The 17,809-nt window shown below is 40.6% G+C and overlaps 1 protein-coding gene across 1 annotated transcript in view; it reads right to left on the bottom strand.

Moving 5' to 3' along the window:
- The window catches only part of pou6f2 (POU class 6 homeobox 2), a gene marked incomplete at its 3' end in the record, with an annotated part of 66,528 nt that overhangs the window by 2,738 nt on the left and 45,981 nt on the right, over positions 1 to 17,809 (bottom strand). Inside the window, exons 5-8 of the mRNA XM_080050458.1 lie at positions 14,507 to 14,647; positions 8,961 to 9,170; positions 6,334 to 6,475; positions 3,180 to 3,348 (exon numbers count right to left, since the gene is read on the bottom strand). Of these exons, the coding sequence (XP_079906584.1) occupies positions 3,180 to 3,348; positions 6,334 to 6,475; positions 8,961 to 9,170; positions 14,507 to 14,647 (662 nt within the window). The remainder of the gene's footprint in view (positions 1 to 3,179; positions 3,349 to 6,333; positions 6,476 to 8,960; positions 9,171 to 14,506; positions 14,648 to 17,809) is intronic.

Below are 17,809 nucleotides of genomic sequence, written 5' to 3'. Positions count from 1 at the left end.
ACTATTCATTTTCATACATCAGCTCATGTATGTCTTGTCTCATGTTTGTTTGCTTTTGATATGTTTGTACTGTTCAATTAAAGTATGAGCAGGTAAAGATAGTGATACTGGTGATTGGTCGATTCAACTTTTGGTAAAAAGTCACCGGTTCATGTACAAATTGTCTGTAAGGGAGGAATGGGTGAGAAGCCATATATCAAATGGGATAATATAATTCTGAAATGTCATAAACTGTTCATATAGTGATTAATTTTTGAGACTGAAAATCATTGAACAGGCCTGATACAGCTATATTTTCTTTTTTATATGACCTGAAATCAATGCGATAGATCAAATACATTGATTTTTTAGGTGTAAAGTGATAAGGGAGAGGGACATTCATGTCTGGTTATTTCCTCCATTATTTTATACAAACATTTATTTTTTGCTGATACATATTGATGTTTTGATATTAAATGACAAATACTGTGATAGAGTATTGTATCCATGGAGATCAGCTGTGGAACCAAATGCTTTTATAGATTATTTTTGTGACTTAGTTTCTTCATCTCTCATGACAAATTTCCTGATTTACATGTAGTTTTAATCCCTTTTGGCTGTATTGTATTAAGTTAAGTTCTTCAAACCCCGCTTTATTCTGAAAAAAACTAAAACACTGATCCAATGTTTTTGAGGTATTGTATAGGCAGTATTGAGGACTTGACTGGCAAATTATGCGTTTATAAGATGAGTATGTTTCCCTGCTTGATTATAAATGTATACAGTATCTAGTCATGTTAATTTATGCTGAATCAAGACTGAGTTAAGACTAAGGGTTTGTTAAATTCTCAGCAGGTCAGTCCAATTAGCTATTTCAAAGATGATCTCTTACGTATGCATGCTTTTTTTTCAGTCACCACATTGGATATGATATTGTTATTAGAAAGTTTGTATAGTGTATTTTATAGTCTTCACATAATATATAATTTGATTCATTGGTGTGTTAAACATATATTACTTCAATTGAGAAATGTGTTTATTTTCATATTTTGTCATGCATAGAGTCTGTTTCAATTCATCCATGAAGGGGTTAAATTGTGTAATTAAAACAAAAAATATGCCAAATGTAAAACATTAAATATTGCTGTTTTTTGTTGTGGTTTATTTCATACTAGCTGAACACATTTGAACTAAAAGAGAACATAGTAGCACACCATTGGATTGGTGTTATGCCTGTGCCTGTTTACAAAAACTAATAAAGTGCCTGGGAACATGGTGAGCAATGGAAGGAGACAAGATGGAAGCATCTGTCAGTGTCTGTTCAGTGTCTGGGTTCAGAGCTGGAGCCTTAGAGCTACCGTGACAGCCCGTTCCTCCTCAAACTTCATGTCTATGTTGATGTTAACTAAACTAAAGCATGTGAAGTTTGCCTCTCTACTTAAAACATCAGGATGTCATGTCCAATGTCATACAAACAAAAAAATTGTCTTAACGGCATGCATAACAGCCCTCAGAGTGTTTATTTTTGAAGCTAATGGTTTTTAATGTATGTTATAAATATTTGAATTATTCCCGGCTGTAAATATTTCATGTGTGATTTTAAGACTTTAAACATTAGTCAGAGATGGCTGGGCCTCATAAGAACCCTGCCCCTGTTACGGTTTCACATTTTATCGCCCGTTTGATGTTGATGTGATGAAATTTTTAAAAGTGCGTGGCGGCGCCGTGTCACATAAACAGCACAGGTCATCAGCAAAGCACATGCAATGCACAGGTACATTAAAATTAATACCGGAATAAGAACAAGAGTTCTACTGAAACTAGATGCAGAACAGGCAACATTTCTGTTAAGTTTACATAAAGAAAAGTTGCTAAAAAATACAATCCTCTAACTTAATTTAAAGGTGGAATCAGCTATTCTGGATAATGCTAGTTGTCAAGCACTTTTTGTCAAAATCAGTAAATATCTCCTCACCATCCGCCACCTGTCCATACTGTGTGTGTACTGAAAATAAATCCAGTGTTTACAGCCTAGGCTCTGTAAACGGGCATGTTGGTAGCTACGCTGGGCCCACTTTGTTTAGATATCCTTTGTTACAGGGCCTATGATGTGTCTTAGGTCACAGCCTAAATTGTGAGGCGATATAAACTGACAAACATTTTCCAGAATTACTGACTCCACTTTTAAATTAATCTTTTACATTAAATTGTTTTTCACATTGTAGCACAATACTTTTTGTATTTTTCTTTTTAAAATAATATTTAGGCTTGATGTAGCCCAATTATTCTGGCTTGAAAGGGAAATGTGGCTCATTTGACATCCTCATGCCAAATGTTAGTCAAGTGGAAAAACAGGGATGAAACACTGATTGTCTCATGAATATATAATGCACCATTTATGACTAAACTGTCCTCGTGGCAGCAGTAAAACATGGCAATCTTATTAACAGATCCTCGCCGTCAAGCTCTCTCATGTTCAGACGGAGCATCAGGCATCGGCCTTAGTAATTATTAAATGCTTTAAGTGCTTCGTGTAATACTTGTGTATGTATTTTGCATAAGTTAACGCGCAGCTGTCATGTCAGTGGCTGGGAGGAAAGGGAGATGAGGAAGGGTAAGTACAGACATGAGAGCTTCGTTCTTCAGGGTGGTGATAGTCAATTATGATATCTAATATTTTAATAATGTCTGTTAACGCAGTTATGAGCACCAGACAACACAGTGTGTCTGCATGACGTTATCAGGGACCTTATCAGAAACTATAAACCATTAATTGTTAAAGCCCCTGCAAACCCAAATTCACAAAATCCTTCTGTAATTCTGTAATTTGGGGAGCTGGTATGAGAGCAAGGCATATTTATTAAATACAAATGAAAGGTATTGTCATTTAAGTTTGATTAACTCAATTGATTCGGTTTAGATGAGGTGGGCTATGCTGTAGTTCTTATGACACAATACGTATTTTGAACCAATCACGGCAGTTCTCTGCCCGAACTTCTATAATAAACAATGACTGTAGTAGACAGTAAAAAAGCTTGTTTTTAAACTACATTTTATAATATTCATGAACATTTATTTTCGATCAGCTTTTTGTAAAAGCTGATTGACACTCTCAACTTTGATATCACATATTGATTTTTTACTATTTTGGACCAGGTTTCCAGAGGCTTTAAAGTTTCACTATCCATGTTGGTTCTTACCTGCAGATGGCAGACTGGCTGTACGCCGGGCCCTCGGCCGCGCTGAGAGCCTGGCCCACCTGGGTCTGTGTCAGGCCCAGGGACAGCCGGCGGATCTTGAATGCTTTGGCAAATTCACGGATCTCCTCCAGGTTGACCCCGTCCACCTCACTGGGGGCGTTCTGGGGGTCTACAACACAACACACACATCTCATTTTATTAGCCCTCTGCTCCTCTGCAGCTTACCTCATTTTGCAGAGTGAATGAAGCAAACATCCAGACATATGTGCTCATGATCGTCTCTTCACAACTGTAACAAAAATAGTCCTGCTCGGGGTCAGAACTTATCATTTATCTTTGCCCTCGTGCTGTAAACCGCATTTATCTGAGAGATGCTTTGAAGAATAAATTCATTCTAGATGTGATGGGGATGCCATGTGGCGCTGACTTGCAAGTGTCTCTGATCTCACTTACAAAACCTTATGGATGAAACCTCGGACACAGAGGCTGTGAGGTATTGAGCAAATAGATGCTATATTTTTCTTTTATGTTCTCCAATTTTCTGCAGGGATACACATGTATCAAAAGCTGGAACTCTCAAAAATACATTTAATTAAGTATTTAGACACTATTTCATCCATCTGCCGCTCAGTGTAAACAGTTCAGGCCTTTAAACAAGCAGCAAGCCTTATGAACAAACGGCTCCACTCCAACAGATAACTCTCTTTATACAAAGAAAATGCTTTTTGTGAATTTCTGAATCCGAAAAACTTCACTGACGCAGTTTGAAGAATTTCCCCGCTAATAAAAAGTGATTTCACATTGTACATCAATGTCAGGTGCCCTGGCATCCTGCTTACTAAAGCAAAGTTTGTGCCTCTGAATTATTCATCTTGGTCATTATCAATGAATTATTAAAGGAATCCTCCAAGCGTATTTAAGCAAAAATCTATGGTGCTGCCATCTCGTTGTGCCTCATAAGTGACGTGTAGCGTATGCGGCGTGCTCCAGACGTGCAAACACTTGGAAGACGAGGGACTGGAGACTCCGAGTCGACTAAATGGGAGATATGAGCACTCACAGCTTCGGGCCCCATCATCTCCACATTGATGAGCATCTCTTCATCATTCCCAACAGAGTCTATTTACTCTGAGCTTTGAAAGACTAATGGTTCTCTAGAGCGGTGGGTCTAGACTGCTCTAGCCCCTGGATCCATATTTGTCTATACACATTAAGTCATAATCCAAAAATTATTTAAGGTTTGAACCTTTCTAATTCATTTAGACCGAAACTTTCAGAAAACAAAAAGAATATTAAATAAAATGTTTTGAAGCCAAATTAAGAACACAGAAACGACAGAGAAAATCGATTCCTGGGCTTCCAAAATATACTTTTCCTCGCAGCACTACATACTAATAAGCTTAATAATTACAGAAGGTCAAAAACAGGTTAAGCTCGGAATCTATCTATAAAAACTGAAATAGTTAGCTTAAAAAATGACAGGCATAACGGGTCTATTATTTGGACATAAAGCAGCCAAGTTTTTGACGCCATCTTAATAAAAAAATAATAATAATGTTTTCTGTTTGTTGAGATGCTCATATTTCACCTGAACTAGATTAAGTAACAAGGTAGTTTCACGAGTCTAGAAGTTAGAACATATGACTAAAAGTGAATAAGTAATATCATCCTGTCCCTCAAAAACTGCAGTTTTAAACATGTTGCTCACTTTCTTGGATAAATAGAAGTTGAAATCAAAATAACCATGGCGAAATATTGCAGACATTCTTCTTTCTGATTGACATTTACCCATCTGATTATTTTAAACAACAGAAACAGACACTCAGCTTTTTAATCTGTTTTTGGCACTCGGTTTGTGGACAGTGAATGCAATGACATTTCATCTTCACTCTGCTGTCATGGGATTGCATTTGTGTATGTTTGCTGTAAGTGATATTGAGAGGAAGTGATATGGCTCCTACTCAGCATAAAGCATTAATTCTATTTACCTCAGAATTCAGCGTCAGTGTTTGTGGTTTATAAGATATTTTCCAAGTGAGTAAACACAAACCAAACACGGTGTCTACAACAAGTTGATCAATGGCGTATTGTTTTTCTTATTAAATTCAGAGGCATTGTGGCTGCTTTTGAAATTAGTTTACATGGAGTTTAGGGGAATTGACTGTGACAAATGAAATCTATCTGAATAAAACTGATTTTTAAAAAGCAATAGGTGCATGCTGACAGGCTGTAGCCCAGTGATTTATAAGGCTCTGCCAAAGGCCCACGCAATGGGAGAGTGAAACTTATGTTCGTAACACATAACATACGCCACTTTGGATCATCTAATAAAACAAAGAATTGACAGTCAGGAAAACATAAAACAATCGGAGGAGGTGGGGGATCAGTCAAAAGCTGTCCACGCTCACTGATGTAAAAGGGACAGTTCACCCAAACAACAAAAACACACGTCTGTTCTGTCTCTGAGATTCTTGTGTTCACCTCAATACAATGGAAGTTAAGGTAATTTTAATTTGTGGTCCTCGAAAAAATATAATTAAAGTCTTCTTCTATTTATTTTTAGGACTAGGAATTCAGTAGAAAAACTGTGAGGTATGTAGAAAATTGTCCATTTCATCATGTCATTTATGTCTGAATCTAGGAACACACTAAAAAAGGCCAGGGTGCTACAATATGTGAACCAGTTTCCAATAAACGTCAACTTATTTAAATATTGTTTCTAGAAATTAATGTCACTATCATCTTAAGCAAAAAATAAATAAACGCGTTAAAAAAATTAAAGTTCTAAATTTGTAAGACATGTTTTAATCAGTCAGTATTAAGGAACAGGATTGGGGCTGAGGCCAAGGATTGGGTACAGATGTATGTGAAAGTAGTGATTGGCAAACTAATGCATTGTTGGTTGTGAATTTTGCAGACTTATCCTTTAGAAAAACAAGACCGTACACACTAAAAACAAAAATGCTCTTTCAATGTTCCATTTTATTGTAGTAAATCCTGCAGTCTAAACAAGAACACATGTTTTGTTGAGATTTGGGCGAGCTAACCCTTTAAATGTGCATCCACTGTAATACTACAGCTATAAGAGTCAACAAATTTGGTACCACTTATTTGACGGCGTGTTGTGTTTTGGTGAGCTGTGTGGGACACTTACTGCTGACCAGCTGTCCCACGCTGAGAGCGGAGGAAGAGGAGGAGGTGGAGGAGGACGAAGAGGGCTGGTGGAGGGGACTCTGTCTGTGGGGCATGTGGAGCAGGTTGGGCTGAGACGACACGGGGCCGGACTGACCCTGTTGCTGGACACACAAACACACACACAGATCAGAGCTGATACAATGTACTGACAGCATGCCGTACAGGAAAACCTCCATGATTACCTCGTCTACATCATCATAATCATCATCACTTAGAGAAATCTTTTTGGTGATTGGAATTTGATATTAAATTTAATCAACAGCTATTAAATTATCCACTTAGAAGCTAAATGTAATGACATTGAACCTGATGATGAATACATGTTAATTACTGCCTGCAGTAATGCGACTGACAGAGCAGAGTGTGCTGTCAATAGTCTGCTCAATAGACTACAGCAGTGGTTTACTAATACATGAAACAGTGACTACGTCCACATGCACAGCAATATTCCAATTTTAACCCGGTTAAGATGATATTCCGATCTATTCCGTCGCATTATTTGGACATACTGTATATGCACCTTAAATACACTTAATAACACAACTGGAGTTTTTGCTGCATTTTCCCGCAATTGCTGCAGTTTGAAACACATGCCCTGGTGTTATTGTTGGTAAACTAGCGGGTGTAAAACTTTATATACATTCTTGTAAACATGCAACATGGCTCCTGCAAAGAAGAGGTGTCATTTATAGCTGACAAAACAATGCAAGACAACGATAATGACATAAGGGGTGTTTATACTCCATGGATGGGATGGGTCCAAAAGAACGAAATAACGTCATGACATCAGACGCCATGGCACTTCTACTGAATGTCGCTGGTTTATTCAGAATATGCTGATTGACATGTTAACTGGAATATCCTCGTAACTGCTGCACATGTAAACACCTTATTTGGAATATTGTCTTAACCAGAATATAGACCTTTCTCAGAAAATGCTGTGCATGTAAACATAGTCAGTGAGAGTTAACTCAAGTGCTCCACTTTCTCCAAGAGCTTTACAATCTCAGCACAAATCAACTGAGTTAAAAAAAACTGCTCATGACTGACAATTAGAGACTTCTTTCTCGTCCTCAGACCTGAGAGGCTGCTAATAACGGCAGCCTGAATCTGAAAGAAAAACATGTGCACGCAGCAGTCCCCATATCAAACATAATTCATGATCCACAAGCTACGTGCTCTGATGGCGGAAAACACAATGTATTTTCATGTTTTATGCACATTGGAATTGCTTTTACAAGATCAAGATGGTACGTCTTCACGTTTAAAGTGAAAAGCTGTCTCTGCCGTAAGCTAGGCCGAGCTTCTCATCTCCTTCTTTGCAATTAATTATTTTCTCCGTGGCATGTGTTTGTTTGGATGGTTGGGGGGTGTCAACAGCCGTGCACACACTGTCAGGGCTGTTGACAGGCTCAGAGAATTATCTAGCTTCACTGGAAATATTCTAGACGACTGCAGGCTCTGACAACTGTAAATGATACCCGTGGAACAACGTGTATGCGCGGGGCTTTGAAGTGGAGACAAAAAGCATAAACATTATTACAAATTAATTCATTCGAGAGTGTGATCTGGTGTTTTCGGGGGAGAGACACAATTAGGTGTCCATCTGCTTTGAGTCCATCCATCCATTCTGCACTCTGCCGGCCTCTCAATGTGAACTTTTACTCTGTAATTCTGCGCTGACATCGCCATTATCAAGTCAATAACATTTTCATTGGTGTGTGCATGCATCTGATCCGACTCCCCAATTGTGAATAGTATGGACCTTTAAATTGGGAGGGGGAAATGTTTGAGCTTGAGTTTCTCTATAAACTCAAATGTATTGTCCAAAAAAGAAAGAAAGATGTTGTGTGTTTGATACGGCTTCCTTGAAAATCAAAACAAAATACTTCTTGTTCAGGTCAAAAAGGACAAATCATAAGTCTGAAGAGTGTGATTGAGGAAGGAGAGAAGGAGGCTGGGAGGGAAGCAGGAGGAAGTGGAGAACAGAGGCAGTGAGTGTTTTGAGTTTTAAGTGGGGTGATGAAAAGTGTTGTTTTTTTGGTTTGGGCTCTGCAGGGGAGCAGCAGCAGTCTCCCTGAGACTCAGTCTGAAAGGTTGGCAGACAAGTGCCTCCCTAACATGCACACACACACAAGAACTCACACACACAAAACTTCCACAAGCATACACACACACACTGAAACATGCAAATACACACTCAGTCACACACGTATAGACACTGTGAACAAGTACAAAAAGCTAGAATTTTCCCAGAGAATGATGCAAATGAGCGTTATGAGTGTTGAAACGGGAAAATACAAGGTGTTTAGCATAAAGCAGACCTTACTAGCAGTGCTGGAATATTGCTTTCTTAAAAGCAATAAATATGGAGCTCTAGTCTGACTCCACTAGGTGTTGCTCAATCAACAGCTTTAAAGATAGCTATTGACTGCTGTGGAAACCTTTGTTTAAGTTTATATTAAGATGCTCTATAAGATATCTGTCTCTATAGAGTATGTGTGTGTGTGTGTGTGTGTGTGTGTGTGTGTGTGTGTGTGTGTGTGTGTGTGTGTGTGTGTGTTTATGGGTCAGTGTATAGCTTACCTGCTGTCCAGGCTTGATTGGTGACAGCGTGATTCCCTGGGTGTTGATGACAGGCAGGATCTGATTGCCGATCACCGTGGCGATGATCTGGCCTTGAGCGTTGGTCAGAAGCTGAGGTGTAATTGGCTGTACCTGCAGTGCTGGGTTGCCACCCCCTGATTGGCTGGAGGGCCCTGCAGAGTTGGGCATCAGTGGGATTGTTCCAATTATCTACGAAGGGGGTAGAGAGGAGACAAAATCAGCTGGGCGTTTTTGAAAAGAAGATGGTGCAGAGAGGGTAAACACTACTGGAGGTAGCAGTCTTAATGATCTATGCCGCTGTGAGCATTTTTTTTTTTTTTTGCATTTTTTTTCTTCTGCGTGTGTTCAGAAACAAAACATGAGCCGATCGTGTTATGAGGCTAATCAAAGCACTCGGTTTTGAAGTGGGTCTGCGTGAGAGTCTCTGAGAGAGGAACATGCACAAATGTCCACTGATGATCGTCTGTCACTGTAGTGGATTTACATCCTAGAACAAGTGAAGCCAAAGCAGACTGCTGGGAGCGCGCTGCAAAGGTCAACACTGAATACCTGTGTGTGTGATGGTGCACACCACTGAGTGTATTATCCATCACCAGGCCAAGACTGGGATGAGTGTGTGTGTGTGTGTATGTATGTGTGTGTGTGTGTGTATGTGCAACTGAGTTCTTTGTCTGTCTCTGGTGAGGAGGAGTGAGGCTTCAGATGGACCCCCTATTTCACTCTCTCTCACACACACAAGCACACGTACACACAAGCACACGCACACACACACATGGGAAAGAACAAGAAAATAAAAAATAAAAAGAGGGAGAAAAAAGGAGCGTCAGAGAGTGAGACAGGACCCTTCGCCTCTAATTCAACCCTCAGGGTCCCATGGGTGCTTCACCGCTCCTCCACCACCACCCCCCTCCCCCCTGCGGTCCCTGCTTTGCTGTCCTCTGTGGCTGTAATCAGGAAGGGCAGATCAAAGGGGGCGGCAGAGTGTCACTGCAGCGTTTTAGCTCTCAGAGCTGCCAGAGTGTGGCCAGGAGTGGCGCTTTAGGGGGGTCTTAGCGCCTCTTCACCATGATGAAGGTTAATGTCATCTGGGGACTGGTTCTGAGCCGCCATGGCCCCGGCCCCCCCATGGATGACATCGCTCCTCCAGCAAGCCTCATTACACCACACAGGAGCTCAACATGGATGAGACGCACATCATTCCAGGTTCTGTTATTTGGGCGAAGAGCTACTTTAGCAAAAAAAATCTAAATAATAATTGCACTCTTCTTCTTTAAGTTCAGATTTTGGCTGTTATACCTCAACCCCAAGCAACACTTACAGGTGGAGTCAGCGATTCTGGAGAATGGTTGTTGTCTTAATCACTTTTTGTCAAAATCAGTGAATATCTACTCACCATCCGCTACCTGTCCGTACTGTGTGTGCGCTGAAAACAAATCCAGTATTAATTCACAGCCTAGGCTCTGTAAACAGGTATGTAAACAAAGGATATGTAAACAAAGAGGCCCACCGAAGCTAGCAACATGCCCGTTTACAGAGCCTAGGCTGTGTAATAGAACTGGATTTTTTCTTCAAGCGCACACACAGTATGGACAGGTAAGAGATTGGGAGGAGATATTCACTGATTTTGACAAAAAGTGATTTTGACTAGAATTCTCCAAAATCGCTGACTCCACCTTTAACTACAAACAGCTTCGACATAGCATCAACGTAGCCTTTTTCTGGCTCCACCGTCTCTATCGCCACCACTGCTGATGTGTTTCCGCTTGTAGTTTCCCTCCCCCTCTTCTCCCCTGCGTCCCTTTGACATAATAGGGAGGGATCAGTGAGAGAAAGGTGGGCCGACAATCTGTAATTCATCCCTGCCACGGCTCATTTGCTTACGTTGCTTCGCATTAGGGAAGAGATAATTTATCTCTCTCTCCGCGCACTCTTTACACATTCCCTGTAATGCTCTCCTGCCACTTAGCATATTTTATTGCCCTGCCTGACGCTCTTGTCTCCCGAGTCCCACTGATCGCGCTTTGCATGCCACCGTGGCAGGGAACTTGTTCCGCTCAATTATTCATTGTCATTGGACTAAGTGGTTGTTCTATAAGCATAATAAAAGAGCAGGCAACTGACAGCTTAGCTCCCATCCCCAGTCCCACCATGCAATGCAATGCTTCTCAATCGGGATATCTCCGGCAGATGTTTCATGGCAGTGTCTCAAAGCTCTTCTGGGACTGAAAGTGTAGAGTTCTTGGAGCAGTCAACTTTTCTAAAAAGCGGAAATTTATACACAGAAGGGAAGACGTTTTTATACTGTTTCGTAGTTGGAAGTATTGAATTCAGCTATGCTTAGGTTTAAGAGCAGCGGCCTTGAGTTTGTAGTGTAAGATCAAACCTCAACATTGTTTTTGAGAACCTAATAGAAAAATGTCAGTTAATGAAACAATCATGGGACAGATTCTTAGATTCACTTATCCTTTAAAAAGAGTTGTTTTATTTAGGCTAAATCCAATATCCAATCCAATATTTAACACTGATATATGTAGAAGTTAGGCAAAATACTTTTATACTCCAAACTAAGGTAACAAAATCTATATTGTTCTGGTGTTGATTAAAGGTAACATATAGAATCCAACCCTACATACAGTATATTAATATTAAGATAATTTACCCCTGCATGTTTATGTATTATTCATTTTTAAAACCTTAATTCAAACCTCTGATTTATAATGTGTTTACTTACAATCTATTACCAGTTAAGTTACTCATTGGTGAGTGCTTCCAAACAAGCAGCACTCCAAATAAACAAAGCAGGAAAATTCAGTTTCTGTGAAATAATCCTAAATTTGACGGAGCCATGCAGTACTTTCCATTTCTTAAGGTGCAATTTCCTCATACCGCAATTTCATAAATGAGCAGCCCACAGGAACTCTCATCCACTGCTAGGGCCCTCTCCTCATTATCCTTCAGTTACTTCTTCTTTATTTGACTTCCTGTGTTTGCTTCCCGCTCCAGTCCGTTTGACATGTGAGTAACGTGTCTCTCTCTCCACACAGCAGAACTTATTAAGATTATGCTGCTCTTGTTTCCACAGAAATGTCATCTCATCTCTGCAGCCAGGGCAATCTGTGTCTTTAGCCATGGTCGCCCAGGCAATATCTCTGCTGTTCATGCGGTGAATTGAGACCCCAAGAAGGAAAATGTTTGAGAAGTTTGGTCCAAAGTCGAAAAAATCTCACATTCAGTGCAAACCAAAACAGTGGACCTACAATGGTCTATGAGACGGATACACTAGATTAGTGCTGTAATTAGTAGCTGTTAAACAGAAATTACTTCATCTACAGAAACTTTAGCTACAGCAATTTTGATAATTTATTAATTGCCTGAATAACAAATGTATAATTTCTCTAATACCAACATTGTGTTTATGCTATACATCATTATGAATTCAATATATTTGGTTTTTGGAGTGTTTAATGCACGAAAAAAGATTTGTTAACTTGTAGGGCATCGACAGATTAATTGATACCGAAAATAATCAATAGCTGCGGCCCCACAGTAGATTTACAATTACAAGGTCAATCGCAGTTTACACTGAGGTTAGATGGGATCTAAGGGCTGGAAGCTTCCATCGATACACAGTGAGCAATTGTGTTGTGGTTCAGCTTCACTTATTTTACAGGCTCACTCGCTGTGCAGGTTAGCCGTGCATATGCTCCTTACCTGTCATTCTCTAAGGGTCAAAAACCCTCACCAAAGAATGGTGATGCTGTGAGTTCAACCTATAATACTGTTTTTCAGGGAGGAGAGGGTTTCCATAAGCAAAGCCAAGGCGCGAGGGTTGAACCAAACTGGGATTTGCCAAATTCAAAAAACATTTCAGCGATCTCTACACATTTCAGGACGCTAAATGAAACAACACCTAACATCCCCATTTGGCAAAACATTTCCACTCACAACAGAAAAAGTGAGAAATTAAATTGATTTGAAGAGGTTGAAATAGGTTGCCACAGAAGAGTCATGAAGGAGAAAAGGGATATCGGGAGTGACTTTACACATTCTGTCTTTCATCCACATCCTTAATCACTGTTGTAGCGGCAGCGGGGACAAAAGAGCCTAATTGTTTCTCCTTGGAGAATAAAAACACTGGGGCCAATATAATTATGGTTTAAAAACATATTGAACCCCAAACGTTCATCAAACCGGGTACTTTTCAAAGTCCCGAGAGCACTTGCCTGTGAAAAGGTCTTTTGATAGAGTTGTAAAAGAAATAAGAATCTCAAAGTCTCTATAGTATTTTTTAAACCAAAGGAAAAGTGGATTTTACTCATGGAAAACAGATTGTTCCCTAAATTCCAACTAAACACGAGCCTGAATGGATAAAAAGATGTTTTCTTGGTAAAAGCTGATCCACTGCCTCCTGTTTTTAGCTTTTACAAGCCAACAGAAGTTCTCAGATCGTCTTTGCTGGACCGCCAGCCTCGTTTGGTGGTATGTAATAACCTGTATAATCTCCTCAGTGTTAGGGGGGAATGGGGCACGGGACCTTCTGATCGGGTAGTGCATGTTTCAGAGCCCTGCGTCTGAATAATGCGGTGGAATAATGAGGTGGGGAGCAAAGGCTGTAGCCCAGGGCTTTGACCGCCTCTGTGACCTGATTATGTCAGGGGCTGTCAGCCGCCAAGACACTACAAAAGCACGGAGCATCCCATCAAGTCCATATCCACACAGATCTGTCCCCTAGTGCTCCAGGCACCTTGTGAGCCAGGGAAGTCCATACTGTCTCATTAGCAACGTTTAGCATCAAGCGCTCATGCATGGACAAAACTTAACTATATAAACAATGAGCCACGGTCCACTGGTGTTACTGGGACTTTACTCAAGCAGGGAAAATGTGAAGTTTAAAATTCAAAATCAACAGTTTTTAAATGTTCTTGTGGTATAAATATCACCTACTGCTTCGGGTTCATCATGCTTGTGTTAACTTTTCGCTCATGACAGTGTAAGTGTTAAAAGATGGAACAGGGGTTAAGGTAAATAACACTGAGTGGCATGAAAGGGCACATTGTCCATACAATTTTCCTTTAATATGTGTGTGTGCACCTGCGATAAGATGATTCATTAGATACGGTCCCACAATGACAAGCATCATCGTTCAAGCCTCTGGCTACTGATGAAACAATTCTGCAGCCACCCTGTAAATATGACAAGGTCAGCGTTTTACTGCGACAGGCGCATGCGGATAAGAGAAAGAAGGGCTTTGTTTATTCCCAAAAAGCTTAATATATGGAGGGGTGGCTACTAGACAAACAGCTTCGAGACAACACACAGACCCAACACGAGAAAAGAAAAAGATCAGAAATGCTATACAAATGTTTTATTCTAAAATGCACATTATACAAGATACATCAGCAGATTCTCTTACAGATCTGTGACCAAGGAAACGTTTTTCTCTCTGTATTATTGACATATCTGTATGTATGAAGGATCATTCAGAGAGCTTTTTAGCATGTAAGCGTCCAGTGTACCGCACTCACCTGTCCCTGTGCATTGGTGACCAGCTGTCCGGTGGCTCCTTGCAGGTTTGACAGGGCGTTACCAAACACCTGAGAACTGGCGGCGATGGATCCCATGGCGGCCGCTGCTGCTACCGCCGCCTGGCTGGCCAGTGGATTCAGCTGGAGAGGGACAAAGAAATAATTTGTCAGAACTGCATCCGTTTTTGTCACTAAGGCCACGTCCACACGTACATGGATATTTAGTGTCCGGTTGGGAAGTTTGAATGTGGACAAAAGGCCAAACAGCACAGAAAAAGATACGGTTATCAAAATACCAGTGTGCGTGTAAACATGGCCCAATACAGATGTTTTCGTGTATAGTGCAAATTCCCCCCCCCCAAAAAGAAAGAAAAAAGCTGGTTTCAGTGGGGCTTGGTGTGGGGGGGCTCTCTCTGTAGTAGAGGCCACAATAGGCTAACTGCAGTGAGGTCTGTATAGTCCATCATTCAGTTCCCAGAGGTCTGCGCTCCTGAACCCAGTGGGAGGCTCAAGGGTAGGGAGGAGCAGCGAGAACGGGAGGGTGGCTGTGAATAAGTGGCCATTTTACCACTCTAAGTGCTTCCTCTGGCCCCCGGGGCTCCCCACAGGGCCAAGACGATTCTCTCTGCCCGCAGCAACGGTCCAACAGCATCCCACTCTCACAATAGTGCCGGGCAGCGCGGCCATGCATCACTGTATCGTCAGCCCCCTTTTCAATGTGCAAAGAATTTCTCCTGCGTCATAGTGCACTACAGCACTACTGTTACTTTTGAAGGAGAGGAGGGTTAAAATGACCATCTTTAGCCCTGCTGTAATGGACTCATCTGGTCTGGCCTGTGGTTGTGAAAAGGGCTCCTTGCGTTCGGGGAGAGGTTGTAGAGCCGCGCCACATCGACAAGATTACCCATATAAATCAAGCTAACCACTTATTAGGGGACTGAAAATGCACTGCTGATTTGGTTGTAGTGCAGCAGAGCAAAGTCTTATTAGGTTGAGTAAGTAGATCAAAGACCAAGAAGAGATAGGAGACCTCCCAATTACTCAACAGACGAGAGAAATAATAGAAACACTGCAGACTGCCTGCTCCCTGCTGCTAATATCGGTTGGCTACATACTTGCACAAAACTGCTGAAATTAAGTAGAGTTTACATAAAATGTTCGAATAACATGCAGGAGTTTTGTATATTATTAAGTTAATAAAAAATACAATGTGCTGTAAAGGAAATTAGTTAACTGAAAGTATCTTTTTGCACTCTCTGCACTCTGCAGGGAACTCAGCTTTGTTCATCTGAGACCATTCAGGTGCCATTCATCTTTTATCGTACCCCAGCACCATATATTATTACACTTTCTGAAATCAAATGATGAAAAAATGCCACAGAGCGATCAATACTTTTTCATTGACAGTAAAGGTTAAGCACATTAAGAATGACACTGCATTTGTCTTATGAAATCATATTTCATGTTGGTGGCCTCAAATTGGCCGTGATTGATATTGCCTCCCCTCGTCTGAAAGTCATCCAGTTTTTCCTCGATAATCGCAAGATTGTCTTTTATGTGTCCAGCGGTTGTCCTTCGGAAATCCCGACGTATCAAATGTTACAAAAGCATTAGTTTGACAGGAATACAGAATATCAGTCAAGCTGGAATTAAACTGCAGCATTTGATAGTAAGTTCTCCACCAATATTTTAATATAGCTTTAATATTTTGAGGCTATAAAAATTAAGAAACATTATTGAATTTGTTCATTAAACTTAGAAATTAATGTACACATGCATGTATTGTTAGATTAGACACACAATTTATCATAAAACATGGAATTTTGAATACTATTTTTGGACTAGCTACTATGGTAGTTTCTGTTTTGTGAATATAAAACCTCTTCTTTAGTGTTCATAAGGCGGTTATTTAATCCACATTGTTGCAAATAAAGTACCATGGGTGTTGTGATAGTGAATGGGTCCAACACGGCCAGTTAAACAGAGTTAAACAGAGGCTACAGATCAACACACAGATCATTTGAACTGCTCGGGCGAGCACACCCAGAGTCTCCCTGATAATCTGCTGTGCTCAGTGTCATTGTGTGAGCGATGGGTAGTTGGGAGAACCTTTCAGATTGATTTGAAATATTACCATTGTGTTTCATTGGATGATAGCATTTTAGATGCTGTGTTATTCTGGTAAATCTAGGTGAAAAGACAGCTGGCGTTATTTGTTGAATCTCCTGGCAGCGAGTAATATGGATGGCAGTTGAAAAAGGAGAGCCAGGAATAAGTAGAGGCGAGTCTGTGTTCAACACCTAAACAGGTGATTTTCCGCCACAGTGACTCCTCTCAACACCTTGGCGGGAGGCACAAAATGACAGACCTGGCCTAGCATTTGTACTGATTGCATGTGTTGGACGAGATAAACAGTGATCTTCCAGTTTGCAGAGCCTGCATGTTAACCATTGTGTTTCGTTTTCTTTTCATTCCCAGAGAAAAGGGCATCAAGGGGATTTTTTCTGCATCATAGACTAGACTAGACCCGGTATTAGTCATTAATATAGCCAGTATATATACCACATGTTAAAGAAATGTTTGAGATGTTGAAAGTTAAATGCAAGCCAGAAATATAGAAATATTGTGGACATATCCTTCATGTTGTGTAGCAGCAAACCTTGGCACTGCTCAAGCCTCCATTATATCATGTGACATCATCTTGTCACCTTTAAGTCCCCACAGCTGCTATCACTCTCTGCACCATCACAGCTTAATATAGCCAAATATACAGGGCTACACAGGGATCAACAAACACAAAATAAATGTCTCTAGGAGAAAAAAAGGCCTGCAAATTGTTAAAAATGCATCTTCTCTCTGTACGCTAGGGAATCTAAACTCGGCCAGGCTCTCCGTCGCCTGTTTGACCATGAGGGTCACCTGGTGCAGCAACCCGTGTAATCTCAGCAATAGAGGGGAAAAATAGCGTCACCGCAAAACCGTGGAGAGACCCCTGGAAACCAAAATTGTTTGACACAAACTAACTGGAGTTTATTCTTGGGTTTGGCTCTTTTCATGTGGCCGTTTTAAGTTTAATTGCTTTCTTTTTCTGCTTTACGGGGGGACTGCACAGGACAAAAAAAATAGATAAATGGATAAAGTGCAGACACCAGCAGACAGGCAGATTTGTCTACGTTCATGGTTCAGTGGTGTGAAAAGCTTATTTTCTGCCCATCTATGATTCAACAACAGAATCAAACATTTATCTAATATATCAGAGACAACTGAAAGAGAATACAAGACCACATAGAATGATTTAGCAAA

The sequence above is a fragment of the Ammodytes marinus genome (genome assembly GCF_949987685.1).
Source record: "Ammodytes marinus genome assembly, chromosome: 21".
NCBI lineage: Eukaryota > Metazoa > Chordata > Actinopteri > Uranoscopiformes > Ammodytidae > Ammodytes > Ammodytes marinus.
This window is presented reverse-complemented; position numbering and strand designations above follow the sequence as displayed.